Consider the following 15,576-nt stretch of genomic DNA (forward strand, 5'->3'; position numbering starts at 1 on the left):
GGTAGTAGTTCATTTACTAACACAATACTGACAATATTTATTCCACTTTCCAGTTTTAAGGAGACAATCGTTATCACCTCATGAAGAATATATATGGCTAAATCTGGCCACTGTACACACCATGACATTTACCCACATTTTTTGCATCTTTTTTCAAAAGTTAACAAACTTTGTCCTTGAAATGTATGTTTCTTAATGTGAGATGACAACTCCAATGCTGAAGACAAGGGTAGGATGCAACATGCATACAGACAGTAGCCTTTATTAATGAAATCAAAAGTCCAACCATTAGACAATCTACAAGGTGGAAAAGAATGATGACATTACCCAGTGAAAACAACCAGGGAACAGGACCTTATAAAAGGAAACACAGGACTATACAGACACTGAGAGGGAGCTAATTACACACTGAGACAACGGAATGAGCTGACCGTTGGTAAAAAGAATTCATGACAGGCAAGGACAATGGAGGGAAATGAACAAAGCAAAGCTCAAACTACACACAACAGAATACTATGTCAACATAAAACGGGAAATTAGAAAAAAAAACCATGTAGAACAAACAAAAATACAAGAGAAGACAAGAGGAGAGGATGGAAATAAAACAATGATGTGAACTTGTCCTTTTTTCAGCTTTTGTCTGAAAATACAGAAAACACAAAATCCTGAATGTTTCCCCAGTGCTCAAGAAGTTCAAGTTATATGACATACAGTCCTCTGAAAAAGTATTTGCCCGAATTCCTATTTAGTTTTTTGCATATATTTCACACTTATACATTTCAGATCATCAAACAAATGTTAAAATTAGACAGAGATAACACAAGTAAATAAAAAATGCAGTTTTTAAAATGACTTAATTTCTTAATGAAAAAAAAAGAAGGTATCCAAACTTACCTGGCCATGAGAGAAAAAGTAGTTGCTTAAACCTACTAACTGAAAGTCACATTGCAGGGGAGGAACTTTAGTCCACTCTGCTTTGCAAAATTTGAAGAAAGGGAAGTCAGCCACATTGGAGGTTTTTCAAGTATGAAAGTTTATGCTCATTTTATGCTCATGTAATTATGCTCACGAAGGATCGCAATTACATATGAGTCCAACCAACTTTGTTTGGTCATTTTGTTCATGTTTTTAACCGTTCAGAAGTGGACTTGTTGATGTGTTTTGAGTCATTCTCCTGCTCTAAAACCCAAATAGAGTTTCAGAGCACAAAACTGATTGTTGGACATTCTTCTTCAGGATTTTCTGGTAGACAGCAAAATTCATGGTTCAATCAATTATGGCAAGTTGTCCAGGCCCTGAAGCAGCAAAGCAGCCATGGGCCATCACACCACCAGCAGCATGTGTGACTGTTCCTTTTATGAAATGCTGTGTTAGTTTAAAAAAAAGTTTACTGGAAGAGAGATCTTCCAAAAAGTTCAACCTCTGTCTCATCAGTCCACAGATGTTTGCGCAAAAGTCTTTGGGATCACGGGACTTTGTTTCTTTTTGGTCAGCATTGATATCTGGAACTCTCTTCCTATGGGTGCATTTTTCCAGTCTCTTTTTTATTGTGGAGTCAAAAATTCTTACCTTAACTGAAGCAAGTGAGACCTGGGGTTCTTTAGAAGTTGTTGTGGGTTCTTTCTGGCCTCCTGGATGAGTAGGTGATGGCCTCTTGAAGTCATTTTGGTAATCTAGTCATTCCTGAAAAGTTCCATGTTTTTGCCATCACTGTGATTTTCTTCCAAAGCCTTAGAAATAAATTTTTTAACTCTTTATAAGCTGATAGATATAAAAAGCATTGTTCCTTACCTGTTTGTTGAGTTCCTTTAGATTGTGGCATGATGTGCTACTTTTTGAAACCTATTAGCCTGCTTCACTTTGTCAGACACAGCTAAAGAAACTGAAAAGAAACTCCACTTTCTAAAGAAAATGCCTAATCACAATTAGTTCATGATATCTGCGACATTAGCTATTATGAACATGTCGTCAAATGTACTTTAGGTCATATTTTTGTATTTGGTAGGTAGGTTGTTAATTCGTTTTTTGGTTTTTGATTTACAGATATTACTCAGTTTATTCAGTTTATGTTGCGCACCATCCTGGTTTGTGATTGTAAGGTGAGGTAGATTAGGAAACACAAGAAGAGAAAATGAGATTGTGTGATGGGATATGCATTTTAATTAACATCATATAAACCTTAAGCAACAGAGGAGTAAAACCATGTGAAATAATTTTAAAAAATTGCTATTTCATATGTCAACTCTCCCTGGACTGACACAGTAAGTGGTATGTCACCCACAAATAATTACTGTGATTAATTCCACTATAGTGATGATCAGTGTTTGGGAGTAACGGAATACATGTACCGCCGTTACAAAATATGAGTAACTGTATTCTGTTACCGTTTTAAAAGGTGGTATTTAGAATACAGTTACTTTGATGAAATGAACGGATTACAGGGCTGTATTTCCCTGTTTCAAATGCTAGGCTATGCCCTCTCTATTTTTAGTTTCCACGCCGGTGGAAACCCAAACAAAACACGCATTAAGAGGCTCTGATGTCTGTGTCTCAATTTCGCGGCCCATGTCACCTCTACTTGCGGCCTGCAGAATGACGTGAAGAAATATTTTTAAAAATTATTCACAAAAATTATTTCATATGAAGGCAATAGGCAGAGTGTTACAGGCATAGCCCTAAAGAATGTGGCCTCATGGGCAGTGTAGTCTGTGCTGCAGGGAGAATGGCCTGCCATACCCGTTATGTGTCTGTGAGCCAGGGAGGGAGAAAAAGAGTAGAAAAGTACAAGTTGGCACCAACCAGAAACGGGAAATGGAAGCATGTAAATATAATAATAACCACTGCAGCCAAAAAGAGTGACTGACGAGCCCAGTTGTAAGTAAGCTATTAAGACTCGACTGTACACTGTGTTCGTGTTTTCCTCCGGAGCAATAAGTTCCGTTGGAGCAGCCTTTCAACACCTCTCTCTGTCTCTCGCAAAGTTGACCCAGACAACAAAGTAAAGCTAGTTTTCAGCTACGAGCCCAACATGGAACCCAACGTATTAGCCAGAGGTCCCTTTACGCTTTTACGGTTCGGAGCCCCGAACCTGTTTTACAGGTACGGAATAGTTTTCTATACAAGATCGCTGCAAAAAGTGCAGCCTTACCTAATGTCAACCTACTGTTACTCATTTTATATTAAGATTTCAAATCTAGTTGGTATTGGTATGGCAAATAACCTTCAGTAAAAGTAATAAATCACACAGCAATAGTACATTCATGTAGTTGTAAACGGCATGATAATATATTAAGTAATCCAAAGTATTCAGAATACGTCACTCTCATTGAGTAACATAACGGCTACGTTACAAAATACATTTTGGGGCATGTATTCTGTAATCTGTAGAGGAATACATTTGAAAAGTAACCTTCCCAACACTGGTGATGATGAGAAATTTATAAACATAGCAGAATAATGACCTTTTCATGTGTGCTGGACAAGCACATGATTATCCTCCAGAGTACATACTGCTTTAAGCCCTTTGCAATGATCACCTGAGATTCTGTAGCTGCCCTTTTGCTTTGCTGAAATGACATTCAGGAGTTTCATGACTGAGCCACAGCAATACTCAAAGCAACCTTTAAACTGTGTAAGAAATTTATTTATGTCATTTTGTTTTAGACTAAGCTATTGAACTTCTGCCCAGATATTTCAATATGACACCTCACCTTAGAGTTTGATTATCCATGTAAGTACCAAAAATTGTGCAAGCGTCTTCAACACCACTCACTTCACCAGAACTTGCAAGCTAAGAATGATCATTTTTCTCATCCTACATTGAAAATCGAACATTAGTCAACTGTTTAACAAATGTTTTAGAGGGATTTCAGGTCTTCAAATATATAGAAGGAAATTGGACTATCTATCTATCTATCTATCTATCTATCTATCTATCTATCTATCTATCTATCTATCTATCTATCTATCTATCTATCTATCTGCTAAAAGTAAGACAAAGGTTCAGTACATTCAGTCTTGTATGATGAAGCAGTACCTAAATTACATGATCTGTATACTAGTAGTATAGACATTTTCCTTAGAATTATGTCTTCATTACTTAGGAATGCTGAATCTATGCTGACTTATTCATAGTGCTACTTCTTGTAGCGACATCAGATGATAAAATATTTATCTAACATCTAAAACACAAGATGGTGCCAGAGCTTCTCTAACGTCAGTTTTCATTCCTTATATATTGACTTCCATTTAATATATTCGGATTTTCATTCAATATATTCGAAGTTCATTAATTTCTTGATTTTTGACACACGGTCAACCGATTGCCAAGAGGAGACTAGGAGCCAACATAATCTTAATAATTAAAGCCTTTTTCATTAATTAAACCTTCATCTCTTGCAGTCCATTGCTCCACTCAACCTAGAAACAATTAATCTCTCTGTTTGGCTGTTTACCAACTCTTGCAATTTGGTGTTCAGAATGTACACAGAATGCCAAGGGTAGGGGGATGAATGGATGTTCTCTTGACCTTGTAAATAGGGCTGCACATTGCACTGAAGTCCCTGCTTCATCCTGCTCTTGCTTTAACACAACACAGCTGAAACATTTTGTGCAAAAAACGCAATGTAAAGACCTTGGTGGGTTTCAATCTACAGTCACCATCATCCAAGTTTTATTTTACAAGTGCCCTGAAAAGTTATCTATCATTCAGTTAGAGGACTTGTTGGACAACACCCTTGACTCAAATTACATAATCTCTGTCATGATAACATGAACCATTTACTTGTGGCTACAATTTACAGCACTCTACACATTCATTTGCTACATTACAAAAGAAAAAGACTCAAAATTTGCAAGAAATCCATACTGACACATTGTGGAGTTAGTAATACATATTAGCTCAAAATGTGCCTCTACAAAATGTACCTCAGTTTGCATTACCATCTGCTCCTTAATACAAGCTGAACTCTACTGACCCCATTAGACTTCTTTTAGTTAAGTGGCACAAATAGCCATTCAGCTGAGTAGCATTCTGGTAAACCTTTATGCATTGCAATATGCCATAAACAAAGTTATAGACATTCATTTTGCACAGGACACGATAAGAAGCGGGCAACTAAATGCATGGAAGAATAACAGAACATATTCCGTTTTCTGAGAAGAGAAAAACATGTTTGAAAACAGTCCAAATATTGTGCTTTTACTTTTCAAGGTTTAATGAACTACTTCATGTGTAAATAAAACCTTCCTTCAATAAAACCATGAGATGATATTATGTGTCCAATATGTACATAAAGGTTGGCTTCATTTACAGTTGGATTTCTTGAAAAGCTTGAGCGATATGACAGGTAAAACTAGTCAGAAGGTAATGTCCATCCCAATTCTCCAATAGCGTTTAAAAAAAATATGAACTAAACTTAGTCATAGATAGTATTAAACACAGTCAAAAAAGCCAGTGGAGTACCTTAACCTGCATTCTATCCAAAAGACACCTGATAGCAATTGTGTGTAGTTGCAAAAAGACAGGTTTATGGGAAAATGTATTTCATACATTATCTTTGTAAACACTTTCCTGGTGAATTTATGGTACCACTCAATTGTTTTATCTGTTTTGTAAGTGATTATCTTTGGTATGAAACAGCCCTCTTATTGGCTAATTGGTTGTCGGTCACAAATCATTAGCCCTTCCTTATCACATGTTTGGTTTTACAACCAGCGTGGTTTTGCTCATCTAGAGGCTTCAGAAACAAATGGGTGACATCACTGCAGTTACATCCACTTTTTAAACTGTCTGTGTTAGTAATATATTTATGAGAAAGCACAGCTTCACCTCTAAGGTGATGATTATGTAACCATTTCTAAACAAGCAGGCCCTATTTAAATGAACACACTTACATAATTTTATCAAGTCATTCATGCAATAAAGAACCTTTCCATTAATAATTTCAGTACTTTGATTGTAACTACATTGAATTCAGGACAAGATTAAGTTCTCCGAGTAATTCTGCTTCCTTCTCTAAAAATTATTTCTTAGCACCATGAATGACTGCTTTCATTTTTTCCCCCCAAGAACAACTGTCTACAGTGGGTTATTCAAGTGTTTGCCTTGGTTTCTAAGATACTGGATGTGCATGCGTGTGTGCCTGTGCATGTATGTGTGTGAGCTGCCAAGTTTCATTTTCAATTTTGCTCTGTTTATCCAGCAGATTCTCTGCAATCTGTTGACAAAGAGGCAGCCATGACAGCTAGGGCAAATGTGGCAAAATTGCACAGAGGCTGACAGAAAAAAAATGAAACTGATGGCTGTCAACTCTGAACAACTCTTTATAAGAGGACAGATCTATAGAGGCAGTATGGCTGAGTGCTGTGCTGCAAATAAAAATGTCGCTTCTGAACTAACAGTTGAACCGCAACTGTATCTCAGTTAGATGATCAGTTTTCTCCTCTTATCAACTTCAAAGGTTGAATTTTAATTTGTTGTGTTGCCATTGGTGGTTGGCCTCTCAAACACGTACGTGCGGTCATTCAGGCAACAGGATTTTCAGTATAATGGAGTTTATTGAGGATGTGCAGAAAACACTGTTGTGGGAAAGAAGCCCTGAGGTGATGAATACATCGATTAGCTTCGCGGCGGTGAAATAAACAGGTGGTGTCAGAGATAGGCAGCTTTTCTCAGCTCTGAGAAGCAGTGTTTTCCATTGCCGCTGACATTCTTGGTGACAAGGAGGGTGCCAAGGTTGAGGACTAAGGGCTGTAGAACACAGGTGTTAAATGAGAAGTTATGAGTGGGGAGAGGGGCAAGTAACAGACTGCAAATTTATGATTTTAAATTTATTACAGTTGTGTTTGAGGAAGATTACTTTCTCTTAAAGCAGGCAGTTGGTAAGGAATTAGGAGGCGACAGAGATAATGAATCTGCTGGTGAGGCGGAGCTCACTGCAGCAGTGGATAATTCAGATTTGTTTATGGAGCTATATCACTGTCTGTCACTATAAAATTTCACTGTGCGCAAGGGGAAGACGCGTCGCTCCGTGCCAAGACATAACTTACTGTGGCAGATGAGAAGCCAGGGGTAAGATGTCGAAAAGCTGCACTCTAAGCAAACACGGTGATACCAGAGCTTCATTGTGACATCACAGTTAGCATCAGGGCAAAATTTTTAAAACTGGCAATTAGTTAAGAAGATTATAAAGTGATATTTTCTGACAAAGTGAAAGTTTCTTGCAGAGTTTGTAGAAAGTCATTTGCTAACATTTATATTTTAAGAGCAAATGGATAATATAGTGGCAATTTATCAGTTTGATACAAACAAATAATTTCAACCGACATCATTATTAGCCATTAATCTTTTTGAGGGGGGGTCTTAATTCATGGTAATGATTGGTACATGATGTTGTTTGAAAAAAAAAACATCTGTATGATAATCTGTTTCTATTTTGTTCTAAAAAAGTTTAATTGCACTAACCCAAAATACATTAATATGGGGAAAAAAAATCTACATGCACCATATGAGTACATACTTTCCATTACATTTATGTATGCTCTTTATCATCATGTTTGCCTTCCAGGTTGTAAATCGCCAGTGTATGCATATCTTAAACTTCAAGGTGAACATAGCTAAACACCCTTTAGCACATACATGTGAAAGTAAAACAGCCTTCTTATGTCAGGCTTGCCCTGGCTCAAAGGAACTCCCATGAGAACGGCAGAACACAATAAAGCCAAGGCTCTTAAAAAAGCTATTTTGGCAATAGTACAGAGACAAGCTAACAAGAGAAGCTAAAATACAGATTTTACTCTCTTGGGGTCCTCCAGTAACTAGAGATGGATTTTGTTGCCAAGAATAAACAGCAGAACTTATCTTGGCTGCCACTTGTACACTGCGAGTCAGATCAAGTAGGCATGGACAAAGATACATATCAATATTGGCATCCATTTGGATTTACTTAGATACCTTGTATCACAGACTGCCAGGAGAGGCTTCACTGCTTCATGTCGGTGGCACAATGTGAAGTGGTAACATGAAGGATGAACCATTAGGGTGAACAAGATGAAAATAAATTGGCCACTGAGGGAGCTGAAGGCCATTGGCCTTTAGCTTACCCTCAGGGTAGCGGAGCCACAGAGCAGGACTTGGGGTCTCAGGTGGGGTGCATGTAAACCACCACACTGTTTGAATGTTGCAATTAGCCAAATGTCATGAGTCACAATTCAGCCTTTCGAGGCAAGGTTACACATACTCAGACTGAAAAGGTTGTCCACCACGCTGGGAAAATTTCATGAAATGACACTGCTCATGGTGAACTGCGATCTAAAAAAAAAAGTGAGCGAATAGTTCTGTTTTTTCTCCTTTGAAAGTGAAAATAAACAAAAATTGCACAGCTGTTCATGTGCTATCTGAACAGCTACTGTGTAATTAGTGTAAGGTTGAGCTGTCATGTACACTATTTCTAAACCAAAAATGCATTATAATGAATGCAGCTCACTCTGATACCAGCTTATATTGGACTTTATAATGTTCTTTGCATTTCAATTTATACAGTGGCTCTTTACAAGCTCTTTAATTACTCTATCCACATTTCCTCTGAAAATGGATTTTTCTGACATTTCATGTGTCTAAAATTGTCTCTGCTCTGGGGTGAAAGCGCCACAGATATGAATATCCTGTACTGACATGTGTTAATATCGCTTTACATGTTTACATTATCTTAAATAAAAATGTCTACTAACAGGAACTGTGTGAGGCTGACTTTGTCAGTGTAAATAGCAGACTGTTAATATTTCTCTTTTGCTGTTTAAAGTGACAAACCAAGCTGAAATTACTAACAACCTACAACCTGGCTAGTTCAATTCAATTCAATTTTATTTGTATAGCGCCAAATCACAACAAAAGTCGCCTCAAGGCGCTTCATAGTTTGTGGTAGCACAGATCCCCTCCAAAAGCTGGAAGAGCTATAACATCTCAAGCCTTACGATTTATTATAAATACAAAACGTTATAAAACATATACTCTACACATCCTTAAAAGATAAAACTTATTCAACAGTGTGGCCAAGCCTGCAAACCACCAACGATTCCTCTGAACACTTAACTTTTTACCCAGTAGATTACTTCCAAATGGATTTTCCATTAAGAAATGAAATATAGCTTCTATAATCAGTTCAGTGTTGTTTTCTCATAATAGTGTTATTACTACACTAGAGTTCAAATAATATGCAGAGTGGATTATTTCATTTTTTGTAATCAAATTGTTTTAGCTGTTTTGTTGTCATTATTACTACTTGTACCACAGTAAAACAGGGACTTCATTATGAGTAGTTTTCATTTGTTCGCAGCAATATCTGAAGAAGTGCAGCAGTTTCAGGCCAAATCGGTCCCCTGAGGGCTGAGAATGTATCTCAGCAATAAATTTGTTACAGTAAACTGAATTTTTATTGAACCAAAAGCCATAATGACCCACAAAGTCAGCAACATCACCGCTAGACCGATATATTAATGTATAGCTTTTATCAGACTGAGGTGTAGGTATTGAAATGCAGGGACCTTGTAATTGGGCTCTGTGGGCTAGGTTGTGAGTCTGCTCCTGTATTAAAGTCACATGTAGTACAAATTGGGTAAATTAGGAGGAGTCACATTTGGTGATGGGATTGTGTCTGTGTGCTGGGTTGTCCTTGTGATGGGATGATAGGTAGCTAAATTGAGTGAAAGTGTGACAAAATTGTCAACATGATGCTAATTTATCTGTCCTTGTGGCGCTTCTGGAAACCTAAGCAGTTGGATATAGCGTTTAAATGGTCAATTGAACATTGTACTCCTTGTCTGCACAGTATCTGCAGCCTGTCCATCCATTTCCAAGTTACTAATGCTGACAGGTTAGCCCACCCTGTGCATAGCACCTATTGCACCATTGCCTGAAGCAACTCTCCACAATGCTGATCGACTCCAGCAACAACAAAAGAAGCTATCTCTATGTAACATGGAGCTGTCATGGGGTCCCGAGATAATGATGATGGAAGTTGAGCCTGAAACTCAGAAAAAAACCCAGCGTCAGATAAAGTTGACAAGAAGGCAAAGAGGTATTTTTTTGTTGTTTTTTTAAGATACGCCAGACAAGCCAGTGTTTGTGGGTACACTATTTTTACATATACAGGTATGCCTATAAAAGTAGATACATTGATGTTACACTGTTTATAATACATCTTTTTTTTTTACATTTACGCACTGGTGTGCAGCTTATTTTTGAATTATTGCTGAAGAACAATTGGCGTGGTTTCTAAAGTTTGTTCTAAGATTCCCTGGATAATTTAAACAATTTACCATAGCTTATATATATATATATATATATATATATATATATATATATATATATATATATATATATATATATATATATATATATATATATATATATATATATATATATATATATTAGGGGTGCAACGATACACAAAATTCACGGTTCGGTTCGATACTTTGGTGTCACGGTTTGATATTTTTTGAGATACAAAAAAATGTTCATGCTTTTTTAATTTGTCATTTATTAAAATTATAAATATATATTTTAACTCAAAAGTACCTTTTTTAAATTCTGATGTTGCTGAAACAACAAAGTAATAAAAAAATAAATCTATCTGATCGAGAAATCACTCATTTTTGGAAACGAGAGTTTATTACAGAGAAATGGCTCTTTCCAAAATAAAAGCTATACTATACGCTTCTTCTGGGCTATATTCTCAGCAGCATATTAAACATATCAGGTCCCCATAAGGAGAATCATGTGCTAACGGCTGTCTAAATGACTCGGGTAAAGTTTGTAGCATGCATGCTTGTTGTTTTTGTCTGCTTCCACTTGTCTTTGCACTAGGATGATGTCGGCGTAAATGTGCAGTCATATTCATTGTGTTCCCACTAGTGCTGTCAGCGTTAATCTGAAATGACGTTAACGCCACAACACGGCAAATCTCCGTTAACAAGCTACAGCGGATCGCCCGTGCGTGGGGCTGGATGGCGTCAACACGTTAACGAGCAAACTGCTCTAACGCACTAGTTCCCACCCATGTAATTGAGCATTGCGCGGCACATCCGACATACTGTTTTACTTTTGTCCATGACGCGCTTACCTTCAGGGTCATACTTCACATGAAAACCAAAATAGTTCCAAAGGCCAGATCTGAATGAGGGTGGGGGAGGTTCAATTTGCCATGTTGCAACGAGCTTAGCTTCTGTCTTGCTAGCTTGTGCTGCGCTCAGTGAATCTGCGCTCGACAGTGCAACCTAGGCGGAGTAGTCGAACGCAGATCCACTGAGCTCTCAACACAGACAGCATCGTCAGAAGGAAAGTTGATAAAATAAATTAAAAATTTTGTATTGTTCGATACATATGCGTACCAAACCGAAAGCACTGTATCGAACGGTTCAATATCGATACGAGTATCGTTGGACCCCTATAATATATATATATATATATATATATATATATATACATATATATATATATTAGTATAGAGAGCGACAGCACTGATCTGTGAGTGATGATAATTTGTGCACCAATTCCTCTGACATCGTCTTATTAATCGTTAGCTTACTATGCAAACATGACAAGTGAAATCTCCCGCAGCTTAAACATGTGAGAGGTTGATCGCGCAGAGAATCGCTCAGCTTATGTGAGTCCGTGTGTAAAAGTAGCAGTATATATATTTTAGTTCTGCTGAGCCAAATAAGACAGCTCGGGGTGAAGAAGTGACAGCCAAAGAAAAGCTTACCACAAAACGGAGAAGTTATGACAAATGAGACTATAAGGCAAAAAGAAAGTGCAGCTTTATGGTTTCATGGACAAAAGAATTTCTGTGGCTGCAATATGACGAGCTAAATAACCAGGGCTGCACATAAGTGGTCCGCAGGTGCGCATTCGCTGTTAAAATAAAAAACGCGCACAAGGGTTAGGGTTAAATTTAAAAACTGTACTTTTGAGTTAAAATATATATTTATAATTTTAATAAATGACAAATTAAAAAGGCATGAACATTTTTTTGTATCGAAAAAATATCGAACCGTGACACCAAAGTATCGAACCGAACCGAACCGTGAATTTTGTGTATCGTTGCACCCCTAATATATATATATATATATATATATATATATATATATATATATATATATATATATATATATAAAAGAGAGAGAGAGAGAAAGAATGACATTTCTTTAGTTTAAACTGTAACTGTGGAGTATATTTTAAAACCATTTGTAATGTAAAAATAGGTTAATTGTTTCAGAAAAATCCAAAATGGGCATTTCTTGTTAAAAACAAATCATATTTCAAACTCAGGCAATTGTGAGAAGAGAATTTGTTAATTTTCACATACACATTTTATTTTGCATCATAGGATTGGAAAAAAAAATGGCCCTACTGTATGTGGCTGTGTATTCCTGAGGGCAAACCAATCTGGCATAAAGATTCTTCATAGGGAGAGCCATTACCAGAACAACGGTCAGAACATAACCATCCAAACAAATGTAAAGACATCACATTCCCAATCTCACTGGCAGAAAATGATAATTGGCTGTATTTTTTTAAAACTTTACAAAACATCTTTCAATTTGGCAGTCATTCAAGTCTATACATGTTGATGATAGTGGAAATCCATAACCATTCTGCTCTGTCGTTCATAACAACAAATTTGAACAGTATCATTTCTTTGATGTTTAACATCATAAACACATGTCATTAAAACATCCTATTTCTCTACAAGTGACATTGGACATTTTTAATTAATCTATCCAATGCATTATAGGTGACCTGCTCCAAATTCCTGTCATCTTCTCATTTCACAAACTGTCATATTGTATTTTTAAATATTGCACTATCATCATGTCACTGGATGTAACTGTAAAAGGAACAGATATATATATAAATATGTATTAAGAGATTAATGCTGGGAATGGCAGAGAAGTATATTTCCATTTGTGTTTGCTTTGGATATCACAGCTGATGTGTTACTTGGTTACCATACAAAATCTTCTATTAACCATTTGTTGAGAAACATTTTTAGTATAATGCATAATAGGTTTCCCAGCAAAAGAAGTATGAAACACAGTTATTTTGGCATATTAGTTTTCGCCTGTGTTTTTTGCCTCATAATTCTCAATAGATGAACATTTCTCAAAAAAACAAAAAGTACAGCACAGCCAAGTATACATGTCTTTTTGTTTATGTTCTCGATTCCCCTCTTTGCCATTATGATTCTCCTCCTCAGCTTAGCTGACAATGGGTTTGTGCTTATTTTCACCAAAATGCTCTGTGCAAAAATACAATGATACAGTAGCTTCATCAAAACAAGCTAACAGTTTGAGCATTAATGAAAAAAAGGACTCATGGTAATAAATCACAAAAAAAGACAACATTGGGTTTGGCTTGCATAGCAAAGCAAAAGAAAGAGAAAAACATTAAAAAATCTATTTACAAATTATGCAAGTCCTTTTTCATTTGAATCATTAGTCATTTTGTTAGTTGTGTGTTTTCTTCCTCATCTCCACTGTGTGAATTGTTGTACACCATGTGACAGAAAATAGAAGAGGACATATAACGCACTGTTTACTCTTTTGAAGAGGGGGATGAAAATAACACTGTGAGAGTGGTGTCTGTGTCTGTACATGACATTTACAGCTCTGCATTTTATCCTGCACAATTTTGCTTCTTTGTCTTTATTCTGTCTCCATTTTCCAAACATCATACAGTGTCACTCGCAGAGAAAAATCTCATAGCACTTATAAACAAGGTGTCCTGGGACAGGCAGCAACTGCGGGGAATGATGCTTCACATAAACTCTGAAAGAAAGACAGACAGACACAAAGGAAACAATGTAAAGTCTGGATGATATAAAAAACTTTACTCTCACAATCTGGATGTTCAGCTGCCACTCTCAGGATGTGTCTGAGGTGACAAGACAAAAGATTTTGTTCAATCTATACCAAAACTGTATTTGTTTTTGTTTTTTCTAGGTTATGTATAGAATTTAATAATAAAAAAAATCCCAGGTGATCTGACTTTATTTTATTATTCCCCTTCCACCAGATTCTACCAGATTTCTTTTAACTGAATTTTACCATTCATAGGAACAGCCTTTTTAACTTTGGGGTTCACTGTTAGTAGAATATAACATCACTGCTAATATTGCAAACCCTTGAATGTGGTATACTGTTCCAGAGAACACTTAGTGTTTGTTAGATTTAGGAAAAACTGGCAAGCATAAGAGTGTCAGGAACATTGCCAATAGCCAAAATGGTATGGCTACACTACTGGTCAGAGCATCTCAGTCCTGTCAGTTGATCCCACATGACTGAGATGCTACGTTTTGAACATTACATACAAAAAATACAACAAAAGATAAGTTTGAACTGGTTGCATGAAGAGTGAATTCTAACCTGTAGCATCCACTGCTGAAAGCCTTAAGGCTGCTTATGAGAGAAAGGTGAAAACACAATGGATCTATATGCTTGGTGGCCTGATCTTATACATCACATTTTCAGTGAGGTGTGTTTCCCTGTTATGCAGGAAAGACACTGGTGCATAACAGGAAGCTATTATACATTGGAAGAGTGATGCTCTGGCCAATGCACTCATGTAGTTGATCCTTTAACATTTATCAACTGCCTAAACATTCTTACAGACTATCTACACCCCTTCATGTCCCCTTTAATTTGATTGATGATTCCTTCATACCGTAAATTTCATTCAAGACTAGGGTTAAAGTTTTCTAACTGTCCTCCAAATTTTCCAGATCTCAACTCAACTGAGCATCTGAAGGATGTCCTGGAAAAAGTCCAATCTATGGGAGCCTTACCTTTACATGCTACTAGTCATATTTAGAGGTTAAACGGTATTACGGAAGTGGTTTTAATGTTGTGTCTGATCAGTGTATGTAGTATATATATAGTATATAACTGAACCTGTCTAATGTTAATCTTTGCAGAGTGAAAATTATTAAATGCATCAGAATTCATGAAAACTTGCATGTTATTACTTTCTTGCTTGTGTTTGCTTTACAAGAGATATCCAATATTTGTAATGTGCACACACACACACACACACACACACACACACACACACACACACACACACACACACACACACACACACACACACACACACACACAAATACAGTAGATCCTTTTGAGGATGAACACTCACAGTGTTCCCTTTTCTCTGTGCCGTTTGTGGAAGGATGCCCGTTGTGGGAGGGTTCTATGCCAGCTCTCTTGTTTGAACCCCTACTCAGGGTGGCCCTGCTGGATGATGTCGTGCCACTCCAGGATGCCATATGCTGCCGCTCCAGCGTGGACACACTCACCATGCACTCCTCAGAGGGGTCTGAGGGAGCAGCTGCCCACGAACTGTGCATGTGGGAACCCATGCCGTGCAGGGACTTCATGGCTGGTGTGTGGGCTATTGAGTGGATGGTAGATCAGGGTGTTTGGCAAAGGATACGAATCAGACGTCACGATATGGGTATTCTCATTAAATGTACTAAAAAGACTTAAAATAAATAAAAAGTAATAGCTGGGGGTATTAAAGTC

General features: G+C 37.1%; 1 protein-coding gene across 2 annotated transcripts in view; it reads right to left on the reverse strand.

The window, feature by feature from the left end:
- Positions 1-12,346: 12,346 nt before the first annotated feature.
- LOC146565383 (roundabout homolog 2-like) overlaps positions 12,347-15,576 on the reverse strand; it is an 85,837-nt gene continuing 82,607 nt past the window's right edge. For both annotated transcript variants that reach the window (XM_085288510.1, XM_085288509.1), the window contains 2 exons: positions 15,191-15,445; positions 12,347-13,827 (listed from right to left, as the gene is read on the reverse strand). In XM_085288510.1, coding sequence (XP_085144636.1) covers positions 13,826-13,827; positions 15,191-15,445 — 257 coding nt within the window. In that variant the 3' untranslated portion in view covers positions 12,347-13,825. The remainder of the gene's footprint in view (positions 13,828-15,190; positions 15,446-15,576) is intronic.

Source organism: Mchenga conophoros, linkage group LG10 (assembly GCF_057382185.1).
Source record: "Mchenga conophoros isolate Kocher_MC1m ecotype Shallow Benthic linkage group LG10, M_conophoros_male_GT1.1, whole genome shotgun sequence".
Classification (NCBI taxonomy): domain Eukaryota; kingdom Metazoa; phylum Chordata; class Actinopteri; order Cichliformes; family Cichlidae; genus Mchenga; species Mchenga conophoros.